The sequence below is a fragment of the Clarias gariepinus genome, chromosome 17 (genome assembly GCF_024256425.1).
Source record: "Clarias gariepinus isolate MV-2021 ecotype Netherlands chromosome 17, CGAR_prim_01v2, whole genome shotgun sequence".
Taxonomy (NCBI): Eukaryota; Metazoa; Chordata; class Actinopteri; order Siluriformes; family Clariidae; genus Clarias; species Clarias gariepinus.
Window position 1 is genome coordinate 996,037 of NC_071116.1, and position 23,490 is coordinate 1,019,526.

Below are 23,490 nucleotides of genomic sequence, written 5' to 3' on the forward strand. Positions count from 1 at the left end.
GTTTCACTTAGAAACCTTGTCTGCTCGCAGAACAAAGCAGGACCTGAAAATATCCCCTGCACGGTTTCAGAATCATAATACACCATGCTGGTTAATGTATAAACTTCAAAATGTCCCAAAAGTCTCCAAAATCAGGGAAGGGTTGGATCAAGAGTTTCCGGTTTGCCGTGGCCCCATACTGTGGCCTCAGAAATCCCCAGATCAAAGCCCAGGGCTTGGTGGGGGGTTGGGAGCTGGTGAGGGGCATGGTGTACCAATTAATGTTCCAGTCCAAGTATCATGTAAAGTAGTACTTCTCAAGCCCAGTCCTGGAGAACCCCATTCCTGCACACGTCCTCTGTGCTTGTCCTGCTCCCTCACACTCTATTCAAGTGAGAAACAAATTTCAAAAGGTTTATCTTATTCATTAAAAGCTGTTAACTAGCCGATTCGTTAAATCAGGTGAGCCGAGAAGACAGGAGGTTCTGCAGGACTTGGGTTGAAAACCAGTGGTTTATAGGAACATAATTTGAAGTGCAGGTACACACAGGTGTGTTAGGATAACTGTGTGTGTGCATTTACAAAGGAACAGAGATCGTACTGAAAATGAGACCTTCGGGACAACCTGTGTGTACCTGAGCTCTCGTCAAACACTAACACACCCGTCTCTGCACTTTCTAATAAATCCCAGTTAATATGGCAACCTTCAGACTTACACACTTCCCAGAGAAAAGGAGCTGACTTAGCCCGGTGTCCGTCTTTTCTGAGGTCACTTTCAGTTTACTGTCCATTCCATTAATTTATTGATCCTTAAAATAAATACATAAGTAACAACACACTGCAGGACATACTGTTAGGAAAATAAGCTATGTTGGCATAGTGTTTATTATTATTATTAATGTAGCAGCTATAAACACTCTTGCATTTACAAGAGACTGTACACTTTCGCTTCAAGTTAATCAGAAAAGCACAAAATGTAATTGCAGCTTGTTCCTGAGAAACCACAAAGAAAAAGTAAGAAAAAAATGTCCTGAAGAGAGCAGAAAACTCAGTTCCAGCTCTACTTATGTTAGAAAACTAACACTGGAGACTCCTTTCATATTGTTGCTTAAATGTCACGTTTACGTAATGGTTATTTCAATATGAAGCATGTGCTATAAAAGCTGCTGTGAATGCGGTGTGACGATAAGAAAAAGCAGCGTAATGCGTGTCCAATCCGTTCATAAAAACCCGCGAAGCATGAAAAAGCAGAACACCACATCACGTTAAAAATAAACCAATGCAATGTTGTAGGAAGTAGATGTGAACGTTGTAATTTGGTTTTGTTTAAACTTGTAGACATGAGGCTGATGTATAAATCAGCATTTAGTTTTGTCATAGGTCTCGCATAGCCACGTAACGCTGCACTGTAGCCTGACATTCAACTTCCCAAGAATGTAACAGCATCAGAGCGACACACACCGCAACAACTGCAGAATTGCATTTCTTCCTCTGTGGATGTACGGCTTCTTTAGCCAAAACAACATGGACCAGATCAACAAAAGACTAACCGCTAAAGTCAAAATATTTTCTGATGCAAAATTTTTTATAAAAGTAACTTACTTGTTGTTTAGTGTGCATTAGCACGACTCCAACGATCCACCCATTTTCATTCACCACTGTTTGTATAAACACTAATAATAACAAGAACACCACTCCAGTAAGTGGTGAAGAGACTCAGCACAGTGGCATGGTAACCACAGCACCAACTAGAGGCCTGGGGCAATACACACACCAGCACACAAGCAAAAATGCTCACAACGTTTTAGGCCGCTTGTGTAGCCTCCGACTTAGGCTCTGCATAGACTCGAAACAGAAGCATAAATCAACCTTAACTATGCACAAAGCGACACTCAAATTACCGAGAGTTACTTTCTCTCACATTACTTTGTGCATCACCACCACATAATACACATAAGTATTTAGGATTCTCTTGCAATAAACAAAAAATGGTGCAATGACAAAATTGTAACACATTCAGAGGTTTTAGTTCAGACACGTCCTTAATCCTAAGATGGCAGTGTTCATCTTTAAAACTACAGGACTTCAGAATGGGCCTTTTAACAAGTAATTATTTTATAATTTGGAAATTATAATAATTTAAAGTCAGTTTGTGAATGCTAAAAAAAAAAACAATGCCTAAAAAGCAGAACAAAAGAAAATGTTTTTTTACACACATACTTGAAAATTCCAGCCTGGAGGAACTTCCTGCACAACACAAAGCCAACACTGCCCTCTTGTGGACATTTTCCTGACCTTGCTCACAAAGTTTTAGAATCAGAATCCAACATTGAAAAAAGATTTCATTTAAATCATTTTTATTTATTTTTAGTCAAATATATATATTTGAATCCTTCTTTTTCCGTGAGAAGGATTTATGGGAGAAAGTGTTTACAGAAACCAATGCATCCAAGTCAAACTGCAAACAAATAAAACTTTTTTTTTTTTTTTTTGACACATAATGGAACGAAAGCCTTTCACCAGTTGTGCCATGTGGATGATCGATCGTGACATGATCCAGGTGATCTGAAACCCACAGGTTATCTGACTAAATGAGTGGAACTGGATCGGACATTTTCTTTTTATAGGATTACATGATTAAAAATAAAAAGTCGTAAAAGTTCCTGAAGATGCTGGGAAGCTTCCAAAAAGCTTGGCTTGAAAGCGCTCTTGCAGACAAACGTAGTCCTTATGTTCCGAGAGTCAGGGAAAGGTTTTGCATAAAGGCACAAAAGCATTAGAGCCCTGGCTGGGGCGTGGTTTTCTTCTTTCCTGCTATTTTTTTTTTTAAATTTCAATTTTTTTTGGCAAGACATTGGTCCCTGTAGGCAGTCCTCTTTCTTAGTCCACATCACACACAAGATAAAAATAAGACAAAACAAAATAATAAAACAATTAGATTATACTTAAAGTGTACAATTCTAATTAGAGCTCTAATTTTTTTTCTTAAAAAAGGAAAAGAAAGGGAAAAAAAAACACTACTGAAACCTACGCTCAGATCTGATCGGCTGTAACCAGGGATACAGTGAGTTAAACACACCGAGCACTTCAGCAGTATACGACACCCTAATTAATGGAAAGCTAGTTTTCGGGGCAGTTTGAGGGTGGACAGGTTGTCGGCTTTTCGCTCTAAAGAGGATACAGCTCGAGTAAAGATCTCTGTTGGTTAAACTCAATGAGACTCTTCTTTCCCTGTCTGATCAAGTCCTCTTTTCTAAAACAGGGCAAGACCGTGAGGAGCCTGAGAAGCGTCTCGATGTTGGGGAAAGCCGCAGAGTCTGTGGCGTTCAGAGTGTCTAGGAGACCAGCAGGAAGAGGATCTTGTGTTGCGTCGGCGTTCAACCACTTCTCCCGCCACTTTAGGAGCTCCGCCCCCAGAGAGTTCGAGTCTGGGAGATCGTCCTGGTACGCCTTGAAAAGGTCCGCGTCCGCGCAGCACCCTTCTGTCTGGGACACGACATAAGGCACAATCTGCATGCAGCGCACGGCCGACAGGGCACGCTCCGAGAAGAGCTCTGTGATCTCACAGATGGAGTGATCTATGGCTCCTTTGCTGACGATGTCTCTACAGTAAATAATCAAGCACTCTTGTGAGGTGTGATCTACGCTGATCCTTAACTTGGACGCAAACCCCACTGCTTCTTGGTACCAGCTTTGAAGGTGTGTGTCGATGTTGGTTTTCATGTCGCTTAGTGAAGAAAGTACTTCGGTCAGATTGCTCACAGCTTGATACACATCCAGGGGATGGCCCTGGAGATTTTGGCTTAAACTTTTAATCGGACTCAGGACGTTCTTCATGATCACTAGCGTCAGGATAAACTCAAAGTTTTGCAGGATGATGAGGAAGTCATCAGCCTGTGTTCTTTCCGTCTGGACATCATGGTTTTCTTTTATATCGTTCAAACTGAGCATGATGGCTTCCAGAATGTCTACGGTGAGATCCAGAGTGTCATGGCTTCTCTCCCACTGGCTCCTGCTAAGCCTATCGGTCAAGTCACTGTGCTTCGCAGGATCCTGCTGGAACAGGGTCGCAACCATTTTGTGCAATACCGCACGCTTGTCTTCGTCCTCAGTCACCCACTGGAGCATCCTCTCCACCCAAGTAAAGCTGTCCGCTATCTCAGAGATGATGCACGATTTGGCCAGCCATGTATTCAGGGACACAGAGGAGCTGAAAGTGCGCACAGCATCCGGGTACCTCTGAGACAACAATGACGCCGCTGCTCTCACTTGCGCACCCGCGGCGCCAACGGTCAGCAGGCTTTGCCCCCGACAGAGGGCCAAGTTTAGACCCCACTTCTCGGACAGAGCTGCTGTCATAGAATCAACAAAGAGATCGATGTCTTGGTCAAGCGGGACATATGCCAAAACATCCTCACATGGCGTCTTCCGTTTCTCCAAGTAACAGATCCCGACGGGAATATACGTATGTCCTTCGATCTCGATTTGCTGCTCACATATAATAGAAAAGAACTTTGCATTTTGAATTTCACTGAAAAATGACTCTTGGGCAGGGGTACTGTAAAACGATAAGACCCCCTTGTGAGGTTCAGCTGCATCTTCACATGCTGCTTGTGCTACTTCTGTGGAGGGATCTGTGCCATCTTGAGCTATTGCATAGGGTTGATTGACACCGTCTTGAACAGTTGTATGCTTGACCTCGTCTGCATTACTCTCTTTTTCGGCAGGTATGGCTCCATCTGACTCGAGGATTCCGGACTCGGATGTCCCATTCTGAGCAGTTGCCACAACCTCATCGGTAACTTCTTGAACCTCACCCTTTAGACCTGTATCTCGAGGTTCTGCTTTGAGGTCTTCAGCGGGATCCATGGGGACATCCTGTATTGCTAGAATAGGCACCATGGCGACATCCTGAGCCACTTGTTTGGACTCATCTTGGGACTCCATGACATCTTTGACTGGTTCTGTGGTCACTTTTTCTGATGCGCCCTCCAGCTCCATAGGCACGTGGTCGGCTGTTGATTCAGTAGGAAGTGTTGCTGTTGGTTCTGAGGACACACCCTGCTCTGCCTCAGTGGTGTCCATTGGGGAATCTTTGTCTCCTGGCATGCTGGCCTCTTGCTCAGCTTTAACAGGCTCCTCACTCTGCACTGCTTCCGTAAAATTTGTGGCATCTTGGGACACTGTTATTGGTTCTTTGGTGACACTCGCATCATCTGCGGTGACAGGTTGTGTGTTAACATCCTGGACAAGGTTCTGGGCTTCTGATGCAGTCAAAGAGGTTACTTCCTGAGCTACGTCGGCCTCACTGTTTGTGACAGGTTGTGTGTTAACATCCTGGACAAGGTTCTGGGCTTCTGATGCAGTCAAAGAGGTTACTTCCTGAGCTACGTCGGCCTCACTGTTTGTATCCTGAGGTAACTTCACAGGTTCAACATCCATTTCCAGGGGCATTGTGGGTTTACTACTAGGGGAGACAGGTTGAGCATTTCGGGGTGCCACTGTGGTGTCTCCGGACGTTGTCTTGTGATTTGAGGATTCGTTTTGGTGGCACTCAGTGGTGGCATCCGGTTCCATTACTAGAGAAAAATCTTTGGGTATGTCCTCAATTTCTGTCATGTTTTGGGGTGGCATTACAGTCTCAGGTGCTGCTGTTACACTCTGGACTTCCACACCAGACTCAGTAGTGACTTCCTGGGCATCATGCTCTGTAGTGGCATCTTGTCCAGTTAAAACAAGCTCCTTGGTGATCTCCTGGGGTTCTGGGACTAGGTTTGTACTAATACCAGGAATTGCTGAAGACATCTCCTCAGCAGCAGCACACTGGTTTGCTGCTTCTTTAGTAAAACTCATGGTGTCTGTAACAGGCTCTCTGATTTCATGCTCACTTGTGAGACTTCGTTCTTCTGCTTCGTGTTCAACAGTAGTGTCTTTGTCCCCATGATCAGGCCAGGGAGTTGAATCTTCCACCACTACAATGGTCTCTTTTGGGATGTCCATATCAGGCTCTGTGCTGGTAACCTGAGCTTCTTCTTCAGTTACAGGCTCTATGCTGACACTTTGCTCTGTTATGACACCCAGGCCTGCCACTTCGTTCACAGGTTCTTCATGCTCCGTGGAGACATCCACAGCCGGCTCTGAAATAATATCTTGTGTTGACGTCACGGGCTCTTCCTGAGCCTCTATTTCTGGTTGTGTGTCAGCAAATTGACTCACTGCCGCCACGTCCATGGTGGCCTCACTGATAGTGGCTGCTGTGCTTGGTTCTACAGCGACAGGTTCCAAGCTCTGTTCTGGCACTTTTGATTCTGTTGTGACCTCCTCAGCTGCGGGTTCAACATGCTCCATGGTGACGTCCACTGCCTCAGCGGTGACACTTTGGGCTGCTGATTCAGTTAGAAGCTCTGTGTTTCTATTTTGTAACTCTGCGGTTGCTTTTTGCTCTTTGGGAACGTCCTGTTCTCCGAGTGTGCTGTGAGACAACACTGTGGATGAACTAATTTCTGTATCGTTTGGATGTCCAGCTGTTGACTGACCATCTGTGATGATTGGAGAAGGCTCTTGTAGTGCGGCTTGTCCATTGGAAGCATTTATTTCCATGGCACTATCCTTTGGAATTGGAGAAGTACCATCTAGTGTAGAAGAAAAGTATAATAGCTTAAAATGGCAAAGAAATAAAAGCTAAAACTAATTTTGTTTTATTAGAATGAAGATTGTTCATTTGCACACCTCCAGTGTCGCAATGAGCTGTAGTTGTGAGCTGGTCTTGTGTGATGCCATTTATCATCTCTGAAACCCCAGAGCTAGTAGTATCGACCCGTTCTTCTAAAAGAAGCTCATCCACCTCTAAAGAAACAAAAGACAATAGCATTATTCTTTCACTTTACAACAGTTTACTGGGTCAAAAAAAAAAAAAAAAAAAAAAAAGACTACTCACCGTTACATATTTTCATTACACAGAAACACTCTTTCACCTAAAACACAAACATCAGATACACCTTTAGAGTACAACAATTGCAATGAAAAACAAAGCCAACAACAAATCTCTGAATATGTATCATGTACTGTGCAAAAACACACCGGAGACAGAACTCCATGGCTCTTTGCATCAAGCTCCATACACCTGTCGATGACTTGCTCCAGAGTCCGCAGCATGGGACGATGCATAAGAAGCATGACCGCGTCTGTCTTAACGGCGCTTCCGTAGTCATTCCCAATCAGCCTCCTTAATGAGTTAAGAGTGGTCTTCATCAAATCACACTCCATGCTAATGCTAGGTAGCACAGCAACAATCCTCATAAGAGTCGTCACGTTAGGATGACCCTTAGCCTCAGGGTGGTGCAGCGTCTCCGAGATGGATGTGGGCAAAGCGCTGTCTTGATACTTCTCTCGCCAAACTGCGGCCCAGGCGTTTATCTCTTCTTCTGCCGCGTCCGGTTCGGGTAGATCGCTTTGGTAGATAGTGTAGAGTTTATCTGGTGCCTCTGGCAGAATAGGCAGCGGATTGCACGTGGGAAGAAGAGAAAGAACTCTCAAAGCTTTTAGGTGACACTCTGAGAAGTTAAACTTCATTTCCTCAATCAGACCACTCAAGACAGGTATGCTAACTGTCTCTCTGTAGCCCACTTCCGGAGAGTCATAGCTGCTGACCACGTCCGGATACGAGAGCGCTCCTGCAACTTTAACAGCCAGCTGCGTTGCCTCCTCGAACCAGGTACTATGCACTACAGTAATGTTTTCCAGCATCTTAACAAGGGTCTCTATTATAACTGGGATCTTTTCAAGCTCGCAGATAATATCGGCCGGATTTCCGCAGCGCAAGACCGTGCTGCAGTTCCGCAGGGGAGCGCAGGCGTTCTTCAGAATGACAAGGGAAATGACAAAGTCCGATTCCCTAATGGCCGTGGAAAGCATCAGCGCGTGTATTGACATGCTGTTGCTCCATGACCCATCAGCGTTGTTGCTTACTGAGTCCAGGCAACTCAGTGCTCCCTCCAGCATGTCCACCAAAATGTCAAAGAAGTCCTCTGTCTTTTTCCACTTGGACAAGCACGTTTCTGGGACTTCTGCCAGCGCTTCCCGAGGAGTGTTCAAAAGACCTTCACGTGTCTGAGAAAGCTCAAAGTGCAGTCTTGGTGACTGATCAAAAAAAACTAACAGATCCTCGACTACGCCGAGAACCTTCGCAATGGGGTCGTTATGAAGGCTGACTGCCAGCCAATACGCAAGGCCACAGGACTCGCTGGGTGTGTTCACAGCCAGGGGAAAGCTCTCCAGGAATCCTAGAGATAGTCTTCTCAGACCTTGACCCCCAGCACCCATGCACATAAACGACTGGCCACGACAGCATCCCATCTGGAGTCCCCACTCGTCAGAAAGGATGCTTGCGAGAGTCTTAGCTTGGGTATCTGCATCAAGGTTTGAGTCTAGGGTGAGGAACCCTAAAAGCTCCACTCTGGGGGTAAAATTGTCCACATAACGGACAAACACAGGAACGTACTTCTTGTCATCAACAGAAACCGCTTTGTCAATAATGATGGAAAAAAATGGAGATTCTTGAACTTCTGTAAGGATCGTTTCCCTCAGCGACTTTACAACGCGCTCCACCATGTCCGTGTCTGATAGACGTTTCAGGTCCCAGTTACACACACCAAGTTCTTGCATGACAAGGTCTTGCTCTTCCCTGGGGAGATCCAGGAACAGGAGTTTTTTCCTGGCCAGTCTGGCCGCCACCATGAAGACCCTTTGAAGATCTTCCTCAGGCTGGTCAGGGTGACCGTTCTCATCCAAAGGCTTGGTCCCCTGCTCCTCCATTACTAAAGCAGGCGCAACTTCAGGAACCTTTTCATTCTCGGCTTTGTTAGAAGCAGCCATGCAGTTACCTTAAAAAACAAACAAATATTAATGTTAACTGGAAATGTTAAGTCATGGTTATACAAATTATCTTTACGGAAAGAGACCCTACCCTCTGCCTTCAACTCGTTGAAGTCTGGGAGCTTTTTAGTTGACACGTCCTGTTGAACTTCCATCTCCTCGTCATTGTGGTTGTCTGGTATAAAGACAAAAGAAAAAGTGGTCAAGTATAAAATACAAGCTGAAACGAGAGACTTAAAAATGGAGAAATGCAGAATGGAGAAATGCTGACAAACCTTCTGTTCTTATTTCAGAATTCCTCAGGTTTTTTGCTTCTTTGTCCTGGGAGGAGTAAATAGTAGTCAATAAAGTGACCTTAAGCATGTTAAATACTGGATAAAGAACTTAAAAAGGAACCTTACCAGGCAGATGCCTTCCAGCGTCTTTGGAGTGACTTTCAAACACTGAGTGACCATCCGATCCAGGTCTCTGTTAAAATTTGTGCCAACCTGAAGCATAGCCAAACACAAAGTCCTGTCCTTGGCGTACGTGTTCCTCAAGTAGTCCTGAAACATTTTATGCCGGTTTACCTCGCCGCTATGCTCCACCGTGGTGCTGGGTAAAACTGACATGATCTTCAGCAATGTGTTTATGTTGGCGAAATACTGCATCAGGGGCAGACGGAGAGTCTGGAATATAGTGTCCGGTATTGTTGGGGAAACCACTTTGGTTTTCCATTTCACCTTCCAGCACGAAAGTTCCGTGAAGAAGTTCTCTGGATCGGGAAGGTCGCCAACGTACAACGGAGGCTTTGACTTTAGGCTTTCAAAGGTGTAGCTCATGGTGACGGAGCATGGGACTAGAGACAGGAAGTTCAGAGCCTCTTTGTGGTCATCAGAGAAATGGTCCTTGACAGAGTCGATAATGTGATCGACTAAAGGAACGCTGATCGAGTCCTTATAGTAGCCGCCGGGTTTTAGCAGGCTGTCCCTAAAACACGGAGCACTGTCGGGTACTTTAACCTGCACGCCTAAAGTTTGAGCGATGGCGCATGCTTCGTCGAACCAGTTTTGGTGAAACACTTTTATGTTGGTTTTGAGGCGGTTGAGCGTCGCTACGATGCCGCTGATCTGGCAGAGCTGTGAGGCTGCACTGAAATGGTCTTTCTGCAGAGCCGCGCTCAGCTCTCTGGTGAAAGATGAGACGTTCTTCAGTGCCACTATCGCTACGATGAAGTCAAAGTCACGGATCAGCTGAAGAAGTTTCTTCGCTTGGTTGATCACGGATAGACTCCACATCGGCGGTGTGCTGTTATGGAACCGCTCCAGACAATCGACTAGAGGTTCTAGCATCTGACAGAAGACATCATAGGAGTCGTGCTTTTCCTGCCAAGAGGAACAGAAGTTCCCTTGAAACTCGTGGATCTTCTCGAAGCTCTCACGTAGACCCACGGCTATGACTTGGTCCAGCTGTTTTTCAAGTTCGGTTGAGCTGCTGAAAAACAAAACTACCTTCTCAAGTACATCTAGAGCTCTGCTGATGGAGAATACAGGAACTGACCTTGACCACCACGTGTTAAAAGAGTAACAGGAACAGTAAGTGCATATCGCAAGAGGATACTTTTCCTGAACTTTGCACGCAAACGCCTTGAGCTTGTACGAGATTTCTCCAGAACCTAGGTAAGCCTGGCCTCTGCAGTACTTGAAATCGAGACGCCATTCTTTGGTGACAAGGTCAAAAAGGCGTTCGCACATCTCCTCTGTATGGAGGTTCGCTTCCACAAACCCCATCAGTTCCAAACGCATGACGTCAAAACTGTCCACAAACCTGAGAAACAGTGGGAGGAAGTCAGTTTCGCCAAACTTCACTGCTCGATCGATGAACAGGGAGAAGAAAGAGTTTCCAGTTTCTGAAATAATCCCGTCCTGCACGACGTCCGCGCACACTTTCAGCACTTCATTCATTTCGGATTTGGTGACGTATTCGACCTCGCCCTCCGAGCCTCCTGGACACTGTCTGCTTTGGCTGTTGCATGCTGCAGTGAGCGCCGCCTTCAGCGCAGATTTCAGCGCCTCTTTATCGGTCCCTGAACACTCTGCAGGTTTTGGTCTCTCCAGCTCCATGTCCAAAATGATTTCTCTCGGTTCCTCAGCATCGTCCTTTGAGGCATCGTTTGTGTTATTTTCTGTTGCTGGAAAACATGCAAAAAAATATATATTTTTTAATGACACCAAAATTTCTCATGTACAATCATACAATTATTAATGTGAATTAATCTCTTTAAAAGTATTCAGAGCATGACGAGATGTTTTACCTGAAGGCTGAACTTCCATCACATCATCCTAAAAAACACACACAAAAAAAAAAAAAAAACATTACAAATGATGTACTGATTAATGCAACTGAATACACCACTTATAGAAAAAACATAAGTACTGGCACCCACATTACATCTCTGAAATTTACAAAGACAATAACTGAAATTTTTTATTTAACGGCTTTTTTAATGGCTTTCATTTCCTCTTAAAAAAAAAAACAAAAAAAAAAAAAAGCAAATTTATTGCCACCCGTAATCCAGTGTTTCTCCAGACACACAATATATACGGGATTATATTGACAGATGCCCAAGTATATTTGTCTGCAATCGATTAACTAGTAGTGGAGGGTACCCTCTCACGCTACTGTACCTGTTTACTCTGCTACCGTGAGAGCGATGTACTGAGAGGTAGAAAATGCTTTAAAAGAATAAGAAGGGTGTACTGACGGTCATGCATTCTCTGCAGTAAAACCCAGTTTTGCACGGTAAACGAGACTAAAAAAAACACTTAAAGTCCTGACAATGTTTGTCGATAAAGGATGCTTCAGACATCAAACTGTGCATTTGGGTTTTTTGATACGTCACGTAGAAGCAAAGTTATCATCACTTTTACAAACTTAAATTTTAATGCTACTAAAATATGGGAATAACGTCGCAAAAATGTAGGACTCATGCACATAATTAGGTCAAAGAAACAACCCTAAAAACATGTGATCTAAAACGATGCTATTTCTGCGCATATATGACGCTTATATGATTTATTTATTAATACAGAAACGGAAAATGAAAAAATGGCTAAAAATGCTCTGGGGTTTAAGGGGATAAACAGTGCCATAGCTGTACACCAAAGACTTTTTTTACTTTGTTTTTCTCTCCACACATGGGAAGATGTAGGGGAGGGCAAGTGTGTTGGATGTCTGAAATGTGAAACTGACAGAAGCATCATATGAAACTAAATATTGTGTTAAAGGTCCTATGTATTTATTTGTTATATGTAGTAGAACACTTTTGTGAAGGCAGGAAATGCTGACCCGCTCCATTGGCGACCATGTATTTTATATCTGTGGGGAAAAACTACAAACAATACCTAAAATATATTACATAAATTATTGAATCAGCATTATTGCTTATTTTTTTAAATAATTTTATTTAATGAAAAACCTAGGAGGTGTGTTAATTCACCACACATCAAACAACCTATCAAATGCTTGATGTGGCTCTAAATATCTCCTACAGCATGTGCAGGTCACTTTATTGAAGGGTGCTAATACTTTTGAATGTGGCCATTACGTAAGGAACCAAGATTACTATTTACCATTAGGAATAACATCTAACCTGTACTATCGGCCATTTACCTTACAAAGCAGCTGCAGAACGTCAGGGTGGCTTTCTACGTACGACTGCACCATGTCGTCGATGTTGAAGTGCACGTCCTGATTGACGTAAACGAACGCCATGTTGCACAGTCTTTTCTCCGCCGGAACCATCTTCATGTAGGAGCGATACCTCTCGAGCACCATATCGTACTGCACGTACACGTCTGCGTCCGCGTTAATGCACGGGATCGAACCCAGGACTCGCAGCAGACTCTGCACGTTGGGATAGAATCCAATATCGGGGATCTTCAAGGTGGCGAAGACGCCGGTGGGCAGAATCCGGCGCTTGCTTGCATGCCTCCACTTGACCTCCCAGCAGCCGAGCTCATCGTAGAAGGAGTCCGGACGAGCCAGATTGTTCAGGTTAGCGTCGGCGACCTTGTCCTTGCGGATACTAAAATTGTGGTCGGCCATGTATGAGGGCACTAGAGAGAGCCATCTCAGAATTCGGACCATCTCGATACCGAGGACTCTTTTCACCTCATCGATGAGGTACTGCAGGACCATTTTGCTTAGTGTTTCCCTGTAGTAGTCCTCCGGCGATGTCGGCGCATTGGTGTCAGAGCCGCCATTTGCAGCAGTGTCCACCGGCAGAGTGACCGTCACGCCCAGCTTTTTGGCCCTGCCCACAGCATCAGAGAACCACTTCCTGTGGAAAATAGGGATTTCCTGGAGGTGCTTGTTGAGCAGCTTTAAGGCATTGGAGATAGTGTATTGCAAAGTGCTGCTGATGCTGATGATCCCCCTCAGGCTCGGGTTCAGGATGCTCACGCAGCACAGAGTGTTCTTCAGGATCACCAGGGTGATAATGAAGTTGAAGTTCTTGAGCTTCTCCTTAAGCTTGAGCAGCTGTTCCACGACAGTCGCGTCCACCTCCGACAGTGCGCTGGTGCACATCTCCCCAATGCTGTTCAGCAGAGGCTCCAGGATGTCCAGCATCGTCTGGAAAGCATCCGTGCTGTATTCCCAATAGTTCTGGCACGACTCCTTGACGCGTTCGACCTCGCCCTTGATGTGGCAGTATGCTGCCGTGATCCTAGCGATCAGCTTTTTCATAAGTGTCTCGGACTGTCTCAGGACGGTGGCCACCTCCTCTACGGTGTCGACCACATCCTGAACGGAAAGGACGGGCAAAGAGCGAATCAGCCACATGTTGAAAGCGTAAGGGTCACTGGGAGCCAGGACAACCTGAGGGAAATCCCGGAGCATGCGACAGGAGAACTCCTTCAGCTTCTGACATAAGGTGCCTGTCGTCAGGTACGTGAACCCTCGACAATGCTCCATCCGGAGACCCCACTTGTTGCGAATCTCGGACATGAGCATGAGGTACAGGCTGTCCGAATCCACATCGCAGGGCAGGAACCCCAGCAGGTGCTTCTGGGGAAACCCATCGCTGCTGACGGAGCGGACAAACACAGGGATCTGATCCTTGCCTTCAATGTTCATCTTGTCCTGGAGAAGGATGGAGAAAAAACGAGCCATGCGCAAACTGTTTCTGATCTCCTCACGCATCGCTTCCTCTCCGAGTCTCAGCACGTCTTTTGAGTCTATCTTTTCTGCACAGACCGGGTCAACTGCGAGTGGCCCGACGGTGGTGGTGGTGTTGACGATGCTGAAGCCAGTGAAAGCTAACGTCTCCTTAAAGTGGATCTTCAGGACTTCCTTGGCTTTAGACATGGCAGGATCTTCCTTCTCCGGTCTAACCGGTGTAGGATCCTGTTCCACAGCGCTCTCTGCAGAGTCTTCCACCACATTCTGCTCCACTGTCTGCGTCACCGGCTGGGTTTCATCTTTAAGGGAAAACACATTAATGTTAGATCTTTTATTCGTAAGGTGTAAAAACGTGTCAAACAAACTTATATCAGTAAAAACTCCATCACTAACCTTTCACCTTTTTTGTTTCCACAGGATCAGCTGCAGTCTGTAAATAACAATTGAAGAAAGAGAAAAAAAAATTCACTGCATGTTATGCAATCATCATCATCATCATCATCATCATCATGTGCCTAATTTGTATTATCTTTATTAAACATGTTACGACAAAAAATAAATGGTCTGGGCAAAGATAGTGTTAGTGCACATTCTAAAGAAGAACTGGCCCAAACAGGAACTGAAACAGACCTTATAGAACCATTCACACTGGAGTTGTGTCGAATGGGACAATAAGACTGATAAACAGTTTGTGCAATAATATAAATTCAACAGGTGGAGATTTTTCCAACCATTCAAGCTACAAGTGTGTCGTTATATCCGGCACAACACAGCGTTAGTAAGCAATAAATATCTAGGGTCATTGTTTACACTTGGCTAGATTAATCAGTTAAAGCTGATAAACACGTATTTAATAAACTAGATAAATTTTAGTGTAAAAAACAATTAGAATCCGAACTTTGAACCTTTTCTAAAGAATTAGAGCAGGCTAGGCAATAATGTCCAGTAGATTAGATGGTCAGTATTAAATGCATTTTAAACTTTCACAGCATATGATGGGTCTATTGGGACATAATCCAACTAAACAGAGAAAAGTTTAATCTGTCCACAGTTCTTTGTAGTTGATGTGTACTTCAGCAAAAGCTCGAGTGCTGCCAGAACAGTCCTGACATCTACTGCAGGACAGAAACACAGTGCACGCCTAGGCGCTTATTTTACATTCATCACAACAACGGCTGAACTTCATAATCGTCTGCCAATGCCTTTAATATTAATTAAAGGAGAATAAACGATAGCGCAGATATTGTAGTGTAACAGGTTAAACAGGTATTAAAACCTGAAGGAATAACTAAATAAATGGAGAAAATGAAAAAAAAAAAAAAGTTTATATTCGAAACGTACAGCTTGGATCTTTCTTTTCCTGTTCTGTGCATTGCCCTTCTTGGTCGTGAAGTCAAATATGGTCGGGATGGCGCCATCCTTTAAAACCGTCTTGAGATCACTCTGAAAGACAAGCAGAATTTAAAATGAGCTGTGAATATGGTTCACCTAAACATTACAAGAACAAGAGTGCACTTACCTCCTTTTGTATCAGAGACACCTCAAAGTGTCTTGAGCACAGTTTAAAGTTCCTGTGTAAGTACTCGGGAGACTTATTCTGCAGGTCGGGTCTGCGACAGTTCCCCACCCACTGCTTACATCTGATGACAGAGTGGAAAAGACACACACATGTCTTTAAAAAAAAAAAAAACTCAACAAACAAAAAAAGAAATTTCATTAAACACACACATGTCCTAATTTGGGAGTGGGAAACTTAAAATGATCAGCATGGGATGTTTAATTTATTAACTCAAATTCTACGCTTTGCTGTAATTCGTAATTCAGTCAGACATACCTGTAATAACAACAAGAGGCTATAAAGATTAGTATTTAAACTTTTAATATGTGAAAGTTACTGGACTTTCCCCTTGGACCTCACCCAAAAACAAATTAACAACAAAAAAATTTAATTCAGGTGCTTCGGTCTGATCGTGATCCTGACTGATTTACACAACAGCCAATAGCCCCGTGTCTTACTCTAATTGATCAAGGATCCCTGATAGAGTAAAATGACAGGACTAGTTAGAAAGAGAGACATTACAGCACATAACTGCCCCAAATCAGAACTCACAAACTCTGCCCACTTCCACATAAATAACAAAACCATTTATACTCCACAGGACAACATTTTAAAAAGGAAAATACACAAGCAAACTACGATTACAGATGATTTAGAAAATATTTCATTGGTTAAACGGAAGACAGGATGAGTCATCGAAAATATTACATTTACAAATCATAAAACATCGGAATATGAACGCCCGGCTTTAAGAATTTTCGCTGTAAGAACTGAAATCAGCGGTGCCAAGAGGAATCAAATTAAAGTTAAGTGAGATTTAATGTCTATTTATTTCACATTTTACAGGACATTTACATGTCTTTCCTAAATCTTAATCTAAAACTGTTATTATATGCACAAATATAATTATAGTGCTGGAATATTTTTGGGTGGCTGTGACACATCCACATAAAAACCTTCACAAGAAACGGAAAACGCACAAGCAAAAATACAGGAAAACAATCATGATTACAGACAACATACTATTACATCTACCCTTTAGAAAGCATTTCATTGGTCAAACAGAAGACAGGATAAGTCATCAAAAATATTAGTGACAAATGTCCAAAATTAATTTTCCGCAAATATTTAATAGTATTTTGTCCACAATCTGTGTATTCATGCAGAAATAAAACGCTTTAAAACACCACTGTTGACATTTCCAGTTTTATAAATCGCCTGTTGTTTTAAGGCGGGCCTGAAGATGGCGCTCAAGGACACAAAGCGTTCTCGTGCGAAAAAAAAAGGTGGAAAAAAAAGCTAAACCTTTCGACTGGTACTTACACAAAAGAGTGATAATGCAGACAATATAAAGTGTTACAATAAAGCTTGGTAAAACATTTCACTGAACATTTATCACAGAGCTGGGGAAAGGAGGCGGATTAGCGAGCTAGCTCGCATTCAATGAATCAAAAGAGAGAAATTAGCGAGCTAAGTGGCTAACCCGCTAGCGGAGGATGCTAACCTGGGTTCATTCTGAGCAGAACAAACACACAGCGGCACCGCGAGGGGAAATACACACACACCGAATAAACCGTCGTAAATACACAGAGAGAGAGACAGAGACAGAGACAGATAAAGATTAGGGGAGAGAGGGGGAGAGAGATCCCGTCCTCACCGCTCGGGCTCCAGAGGAAATCTGAAGAACGAGACGTCGCGCTGCTCGGGGCTCTGCTTACACTCGGCTGCGGCGCAGCTCTCGGGCATTTTGGACTCACACTGCGCTCCCGGTCAGTCAGAACATCGAGCTGCGCATGGCCGAGACAACAACCGGAAGCTCGCGCTCTGTAAACCATCTAACGTGAACGGCGGGGTGCGCGCGCGGAGCTCGAGCTCAGCGTTTAAAGCCGAAGCATCGTTTCCTTGTTGTGATGTTTGTGCGCGTGTGTGTGTGTGAGTGAGTGAGGGATTTCACAGCGAGATTTTAGCAGGGCTGCTTAATCCGAGCCGGAAGTGAGCGAAGAGACAGAGCGGAAGTGAACAGTGCGCGCGAGGGACACGCGCGAGCGCGTCGTCAGAGAGAATCAGGAGGCACGCTCACAAACGCGTGATAGTTTATTTTTTATGTACAGTTAAGTTTATTTACTTGACTCACCTCTGCAAAATAAAGTACTGGAATATTATTATTATTATTATTATTATTAGCAATAATAATAATAATTATTATTATTATTATTAACAATAATAATAATAGGCACCGCAAGGAGCTTAAAGTATGCTGCGCGCGCACACACCCATTTTTTATAGGTTCAGCGATACCTCGGCATACGAATTTAATCCGTTCAGGAGGCGAGTTCTTAGGGTGAAACGCATTTGCTCACAGGAAATAATGTAAAGGCAGATAATCCGTTCCAGTCACCCAAAAATATTTGCAATATTATCAATTTCCAACACTATACTCATATTTTTGCCTATAAAAACAATCATGCTATGATGCTATGTCTTTACTAAATCTTGTATAAAATGCAAAAAGAAAAAAAAAGTAAGTTAACCAGAAGTACATATGATTGACCAGCTTGGTCGATCATATTGCAAAAATTCTTGGTATGCTGAGGCAAATTAATTGCAAAATTTTAGTTCTTAAGTTTGTATGCCGAGGTACCACTACAGTGTTACCCCACAGATGCAAGTATATTTGTCAACCCTTTTTAAAAATATGTTCTTCTGCCATGGATTAAGACAGTTCGTAGCGACACTGAGACACAGTAAATGCAGTGATTGAAGCAGAATAAGAATGCCATAGGAATCACAGTTTCTCTCAGTGAACAGGCTCTTCTTTATAAAAAACACAGAAGGATTAACCCTTAAAACTCAAGCAGCACAGATCCGTGCAACACAAAAAAATAAATCGCTTATACAGAAGTCTTCCCGGTGTGTGTGTATATGAGTACAGTATATATATAAAATCAATGTGGCACATACATAAGTATGTGTTCCTTATAATCTCTTCCATGCTTCAAGGGATCAGGACCAAACTTCAATTGTTTTCAGTTTCAAATTCAGTTGAATTAAATTTTATTTGTATAGCGCTTTTAACAATTGTCATTGTCGCAAAGCAGCTTTACACAATCAAAAGAATTATTTAGGTTTGTATGGAATGTGAATGTGTATGAATCAAAATGGTCAGATAGGCCCTGATGAACAAGTCGAGGGCGACAGTGGCAAGGGAAAAACTCCCTGAGATGGTAAAAGGAAGAAACCTTGAGAGGAACCAGACTCAACAGGGAACCCATCCTCAACTGGGTGACACAGAGAGCAGGAATTGATCTGTATTTATACTGTGTTAGGTGGCAGGCAGTTCAGCATAACGGTTCATGTTAATTGATTTTAATATGGAGTCCATATTAGGCTCAGGTAGACTCGTAGGAAATTCCAGTCCTGAACTATTGAGCAACTGCAGTTAAGTCAAGTCCTTAGAGAAACAGCTGTCAACACCAGTCGAGGCCAGAACCATCTTCATGGTAGAGTGAAACCGTCCCCAGACACTGGACGCATCCCAAAAAGACACACAGGGCATCTATGTGACAAGATCTCCAACCTGAAGCGGGGCACCAAGATGGGTCAGGCAGGTCCAGAGGGCAGAGGCAGTCTGGATCTAGTTCAAGTTCAAGTAGGCTTTATTGTCACTTAAACCATATACAGTTAGTACACAGTAAAAAAAAAAAAACAACGTTCCTCCAGGATCAAGGTGCTACATGCAACATAAACTCACAACATAAATTAACAGAGAAGCTAAACTAGCTAACTAAGAGGCCTAGTTAGCTGGCTAGCAGAGACAAGACAGATAGTCCTAACATAAATTACAACATAAATTAACAAAAACTAACTAAAACTAACTAAGGAAGACTATCTACAGGTTTTACAGACAACAGACATCATAAAGTGCACGTGCAAATGTGCAAACGAGCAACAACAAAGTGACAGTGCGACAGTTGACATATCAGAACATAAAATATGGTGTTGAGGTAGTAAACATAGCAGCAAGAATTGAGGAATTAGTGCAAAAAGTAATAAATATTGTGCAAAAGAGATAAACAGTGAAGCATTTACAGATTTGTGTGTACGATAGTTTGGTGGTGTAGGTCAGTGTGTCTGCGCTTGTGTTGATTAGTCAGTCCAGTCCCAATGTTTTGATGTATTGATGTTTTGATGTAGTTGAGTTAAGCTGAGCGATAATGTTTGTGTGTGTGTGTGTGTGTGTTTATCAGTCCAGTCCCTTTTTGTTGAGGAGACGGATGGCTTGTGGAAAAAAGCTGTTGCACAGTCTGGATGTGTGTGTCCGAATGCTTCGGTACCTTTTTCCAGATGGCAGGAGTGTGAAGTGTGTGTGAGAGGGGTGTGTCCGATCAGCAACAATGCTGGTGGGTTTGCAGATGCAGCATGTGGTGTAGATGTCTTCAATAGAGGGAACAGAGACCCTGATGATCTTTTCCGCTGTCCTCACTATCCGCTGTAGGGTTTTGCGGTCCAATATGGCACAATTCCCAAACCAGACAGTGATGCAGCCGCTCATCGTTGCTAATGAGACCCACCACGGTCGTGTCATCAGCGAACTTAATGATGTGATTCGAACTGTGTGTTGCTACACAGTCGTGAGTCAGCAGTGTGAACAGCAGGGGACTGAGCACACAGCCTTGTGGGGCCCCAGTGCTCAGTGTGGTGGTGCTGGAGGTGCAATTCCCGATCCGTACTGACTGAGGCCTTCCGGTCAGAAAGTCTAGGATCCAGTTGCAGAGGGAGGTGTTCAGGCTCAACTTCCCGATCAGTTGTTGGGGGATGATAGTGTTGAATGCTGAGCTAAAATCTATGTACAGCATTCGAACGTATGTGTCCTTCTTGTCCAAGTGTGTAAGGGCAAGATGGAGTGTAGTGGAGATGGCATCGTTCATTGAGCGGTTAGGATGTTACGCAAATTGCAGTGGGTCCAGTGAGGGGGGCAGCAGGGTCTTGATGTGTCTCATGACGAGCCGCTCAAAGCTCTTCATGATGGTGGGTGTAAGTGCAATGGGACGGTAGTCATTGAGACAGGACACAGTAGACTTCTTGGGCACGGGGACGATGGTGGTGGCTTTGAAGCTTGTGGGAACGACGGCGCTGCTCAGAGAGAAAGAGAAGGGAAAACAGAACAGGAGATGGGAGAGCAGAAGAGGAGAGATAACAGTTAGGTATGATCACAGTCACATAATGTGAATGTATATTTAGTGCGGAGTGCAAGCAGGAACTTCATCAGGACTAACTATAACAGCATAACTAAAAGGGAGAGCCAGAAGGAAACACAGACATGAGGGCTCCCTGACATCTAAAGCAAACAATCACTTCGCTGAGTCCCAAACACTATTTGGAAGACTACTCCATAACTTTGTAACAAAAAGCTCTGCCCCTGCTGTAGTTGAGACACTAGCAGTTCACTTAGATACTGTGGCGCGGGACCATTTAATGCTTTAAATGTAAAAAGTAGTATTTTATAACCAATGCTAAATTTCGCAGGGAGGAAGTAAAGATAAGATAGGGGTGATGTGCTCATATCTTCTGGTTCTGGTGAGAACTCTCGCTGCTGCATTCTGGACTAACCGAAGCTTGTTTATGCACCAAGTTGAACAACCTGACAGTAAGGCGTTACAATAGTGATAAAAGCATGAACTAGTTTTTCTGCATCGTTTAGTGACAATATATTCCTTAACTTGGCAATATGTCTAAGGTAAAAGAATGCTATCCTGGTAATATTTTTTACATGAGCTTCAAATGAAAGACTAGAATCTATAATCACACAGTGCTTACGGATTATGTTGTCCCAAGGAAGCATGTAAAGGGAAAAAGGCAGTGGGCCTAAAACTGAACCCTGTGGAACACCAAACTCCACTAGAGAACATGCAGAATAATTATCATTTAAATCTACATACTGATAACGATCAGTTAAATAGGATCTGAGCCAGAAGAGGGCTGTACCCTTAATTCCTACTAAATTTTTTACTCTATGAAGAAGAATACTATGATCAATGGTGTCAAAAGCTGCACTGAGGTCGAGTAATACAAGCATAGTTACACAACCCTGATCAGAGGCCAATAGAATGTCATTTACTACTTTAACAAGTGCTGTCTCTGTGCTGTGATGGGGCCTAAATCCTGACTGATACAATTCCAGTATGCTATTTCTATGTAGATATGAACATAGCTGCTCCGCTACTATTTTTTCCAGAATCTTAGGGATAAAGGGGAGGTTTGATATTGGCCTGTAATTGGACAACTGACAGGGGCTGAGGTCAGACTTCTTAATTATCGGTTTAATAACTGCTAATGTAAAAGATTTGGAACATACCCAATACTAAGTGAAAAAATGATTATTTTCAACAGGGGTTCTGTTATTTCTGGCACTATTTGTTTGAGATAATGAATTTGCAGAAGAGATGAGTAAAATTAGTTCATTTTCTTCAAGGGGAGTAAAGTATTCTAGGTTCCGATCTGACATGGCTAGTTTAACATCTGCATCAATTACATTGTCTGATTTCAAAGCCTTCATTTTATGCCTAATATTTACAATTTTATTATTTAAAAAGTTCATGACGTCCTTGCTATTGTATGACGTATGATCTTGTTCTATATTTCTTTATACATTCTTCAAATATTTTCTATATTGTGTATTTTTATTGCACAAGTTATTTATTTATTTAAAATAAAACTTATTTATTTATTTTTTTACTTTAGTTTTTATATTTTATTTTATTCTTTCCTGGTTTTATTTACCCTATATTTTAATTTTCATATTTATTTCCTTTACTATTCAGTCTTCTATTTTTAGGTCACGAGCAGTTGTCTAAGCATTGTACTGCATATCGTACTGTGTATGACTGTGTATGTGACAAATACAATTTGAATTTGATGTTGTTGTGGAGATTTCTGCAGTGGTCTTATTTCTGGTTAATTTGGCTACGGTATTAAATAAAATCTAGGATTATTTTTACTATTTTCTGTAAGAGTGGAGAGATACATTGATCTAGCTACACTAAGAGCTTTTCTATAGTTCAGGACGCTCTCCTTCCATGCCATTTAAAATACTAACAATTTAGTTTGACAATTTGACACACACGTCATCCCTCTGGTCAAAATTCTTTCATGGTTTCATCCCCAATTACTCACTCATTTTTAAGAACATACTGATTTCATTTTGTTACACTCTGATTACACACTTATTTTCAAAATGGCAGGTGAGAGACTTTTCAATATTTTGTGAATGTTCTGGGAGGAGCCGAGAATATAAAATTTTAATTGAAAATTCCTAATGAAACATACAAGGAAATACAAAATTAATACAGTGTTTTCTTTCCCTTTCCACCACAAGGTTTCAACTATGAAAAGCCCGGGCACTGCCTAGTACTACGGCTAATATGTACAGTATATAAATAAAAGAAAGGTTTTATTTAAACCTTTGCCTTACTTAGATATCTGTCTGAAGTTTAATCTCTACCATAAGTGAAATTAAAATGTTAAATAAGTAAAAAAGATATTATGAACAGTTATGTCCCAAATTTAATGATCTACTTTAAAATAAGCTACTTATGCACTACTTGCTCAATGTAAACAAACACCTGCACCAATAGATATTAATTAGAAAAGCTAATCTGAATATTTTCACTTTAGCTGAAATAACAGTGCTTAAGTGGTATAAGTGAATTTTAACAGGCTGGAGTGATTTTAAGACAAAACGTCATCTTTATCCTTTTATCTGCTTTTTCCATTTCTCAACTGTGGTTCACTCTCCGATTACCGAACAGGGAGTGTATTTGTCTGAGCACCAAGGAAGGACAACTTAGTGTAAACAAGGCGTAAGATACTCAACCTTTAAAGTTTATTTCTTTGTATTAATAAGTTAGACAGAGGAA

At 42.7% G+C, this 23,490-nt stretch overlaps 1 protein-coding gene across 1 annotated transcript; it reads right to left on the reverse strand.

Moving 5' to 3' along the window:
• Nucleotides 1-2,319: 2,319 nt before the first annotated feature.
• si:dkey-250d21.1 (uncharacterized) lies at nt 2,320-17,564 on the reverse strand. The gene is made up of 13 exons (XM_053516227.1): nt 17,232-17,564; nt 15,536-15,656; nt 15,358-15,459; nt 14,410-14,446; nt 12,505-14,315; nt 11,147-11,174; nt 9,255-11,023; nt 9,129-9,174; nt 8,945-9,028; nt 7,060-8,861; nt 6,917-6,953; nt 6,709-6,825; nt 2,320-6,611 (listed from the first exon to the last, which is right to left on the reverse strand). Exons 1-13 carry the CDS (start codon nt 17,318-17,320, stop codon nt 3,148-3,150), a joined length of 9,507 nt encoding a protein of 3,168 aa, XP_053372202.1. The 5' UTR covers nt 17,321-17,564; the 3' UTR covers nt 2,320-3,147.
• Between the last annotated feature and the right edge of the window lie 5,926 nt (nt 17,565-23,490).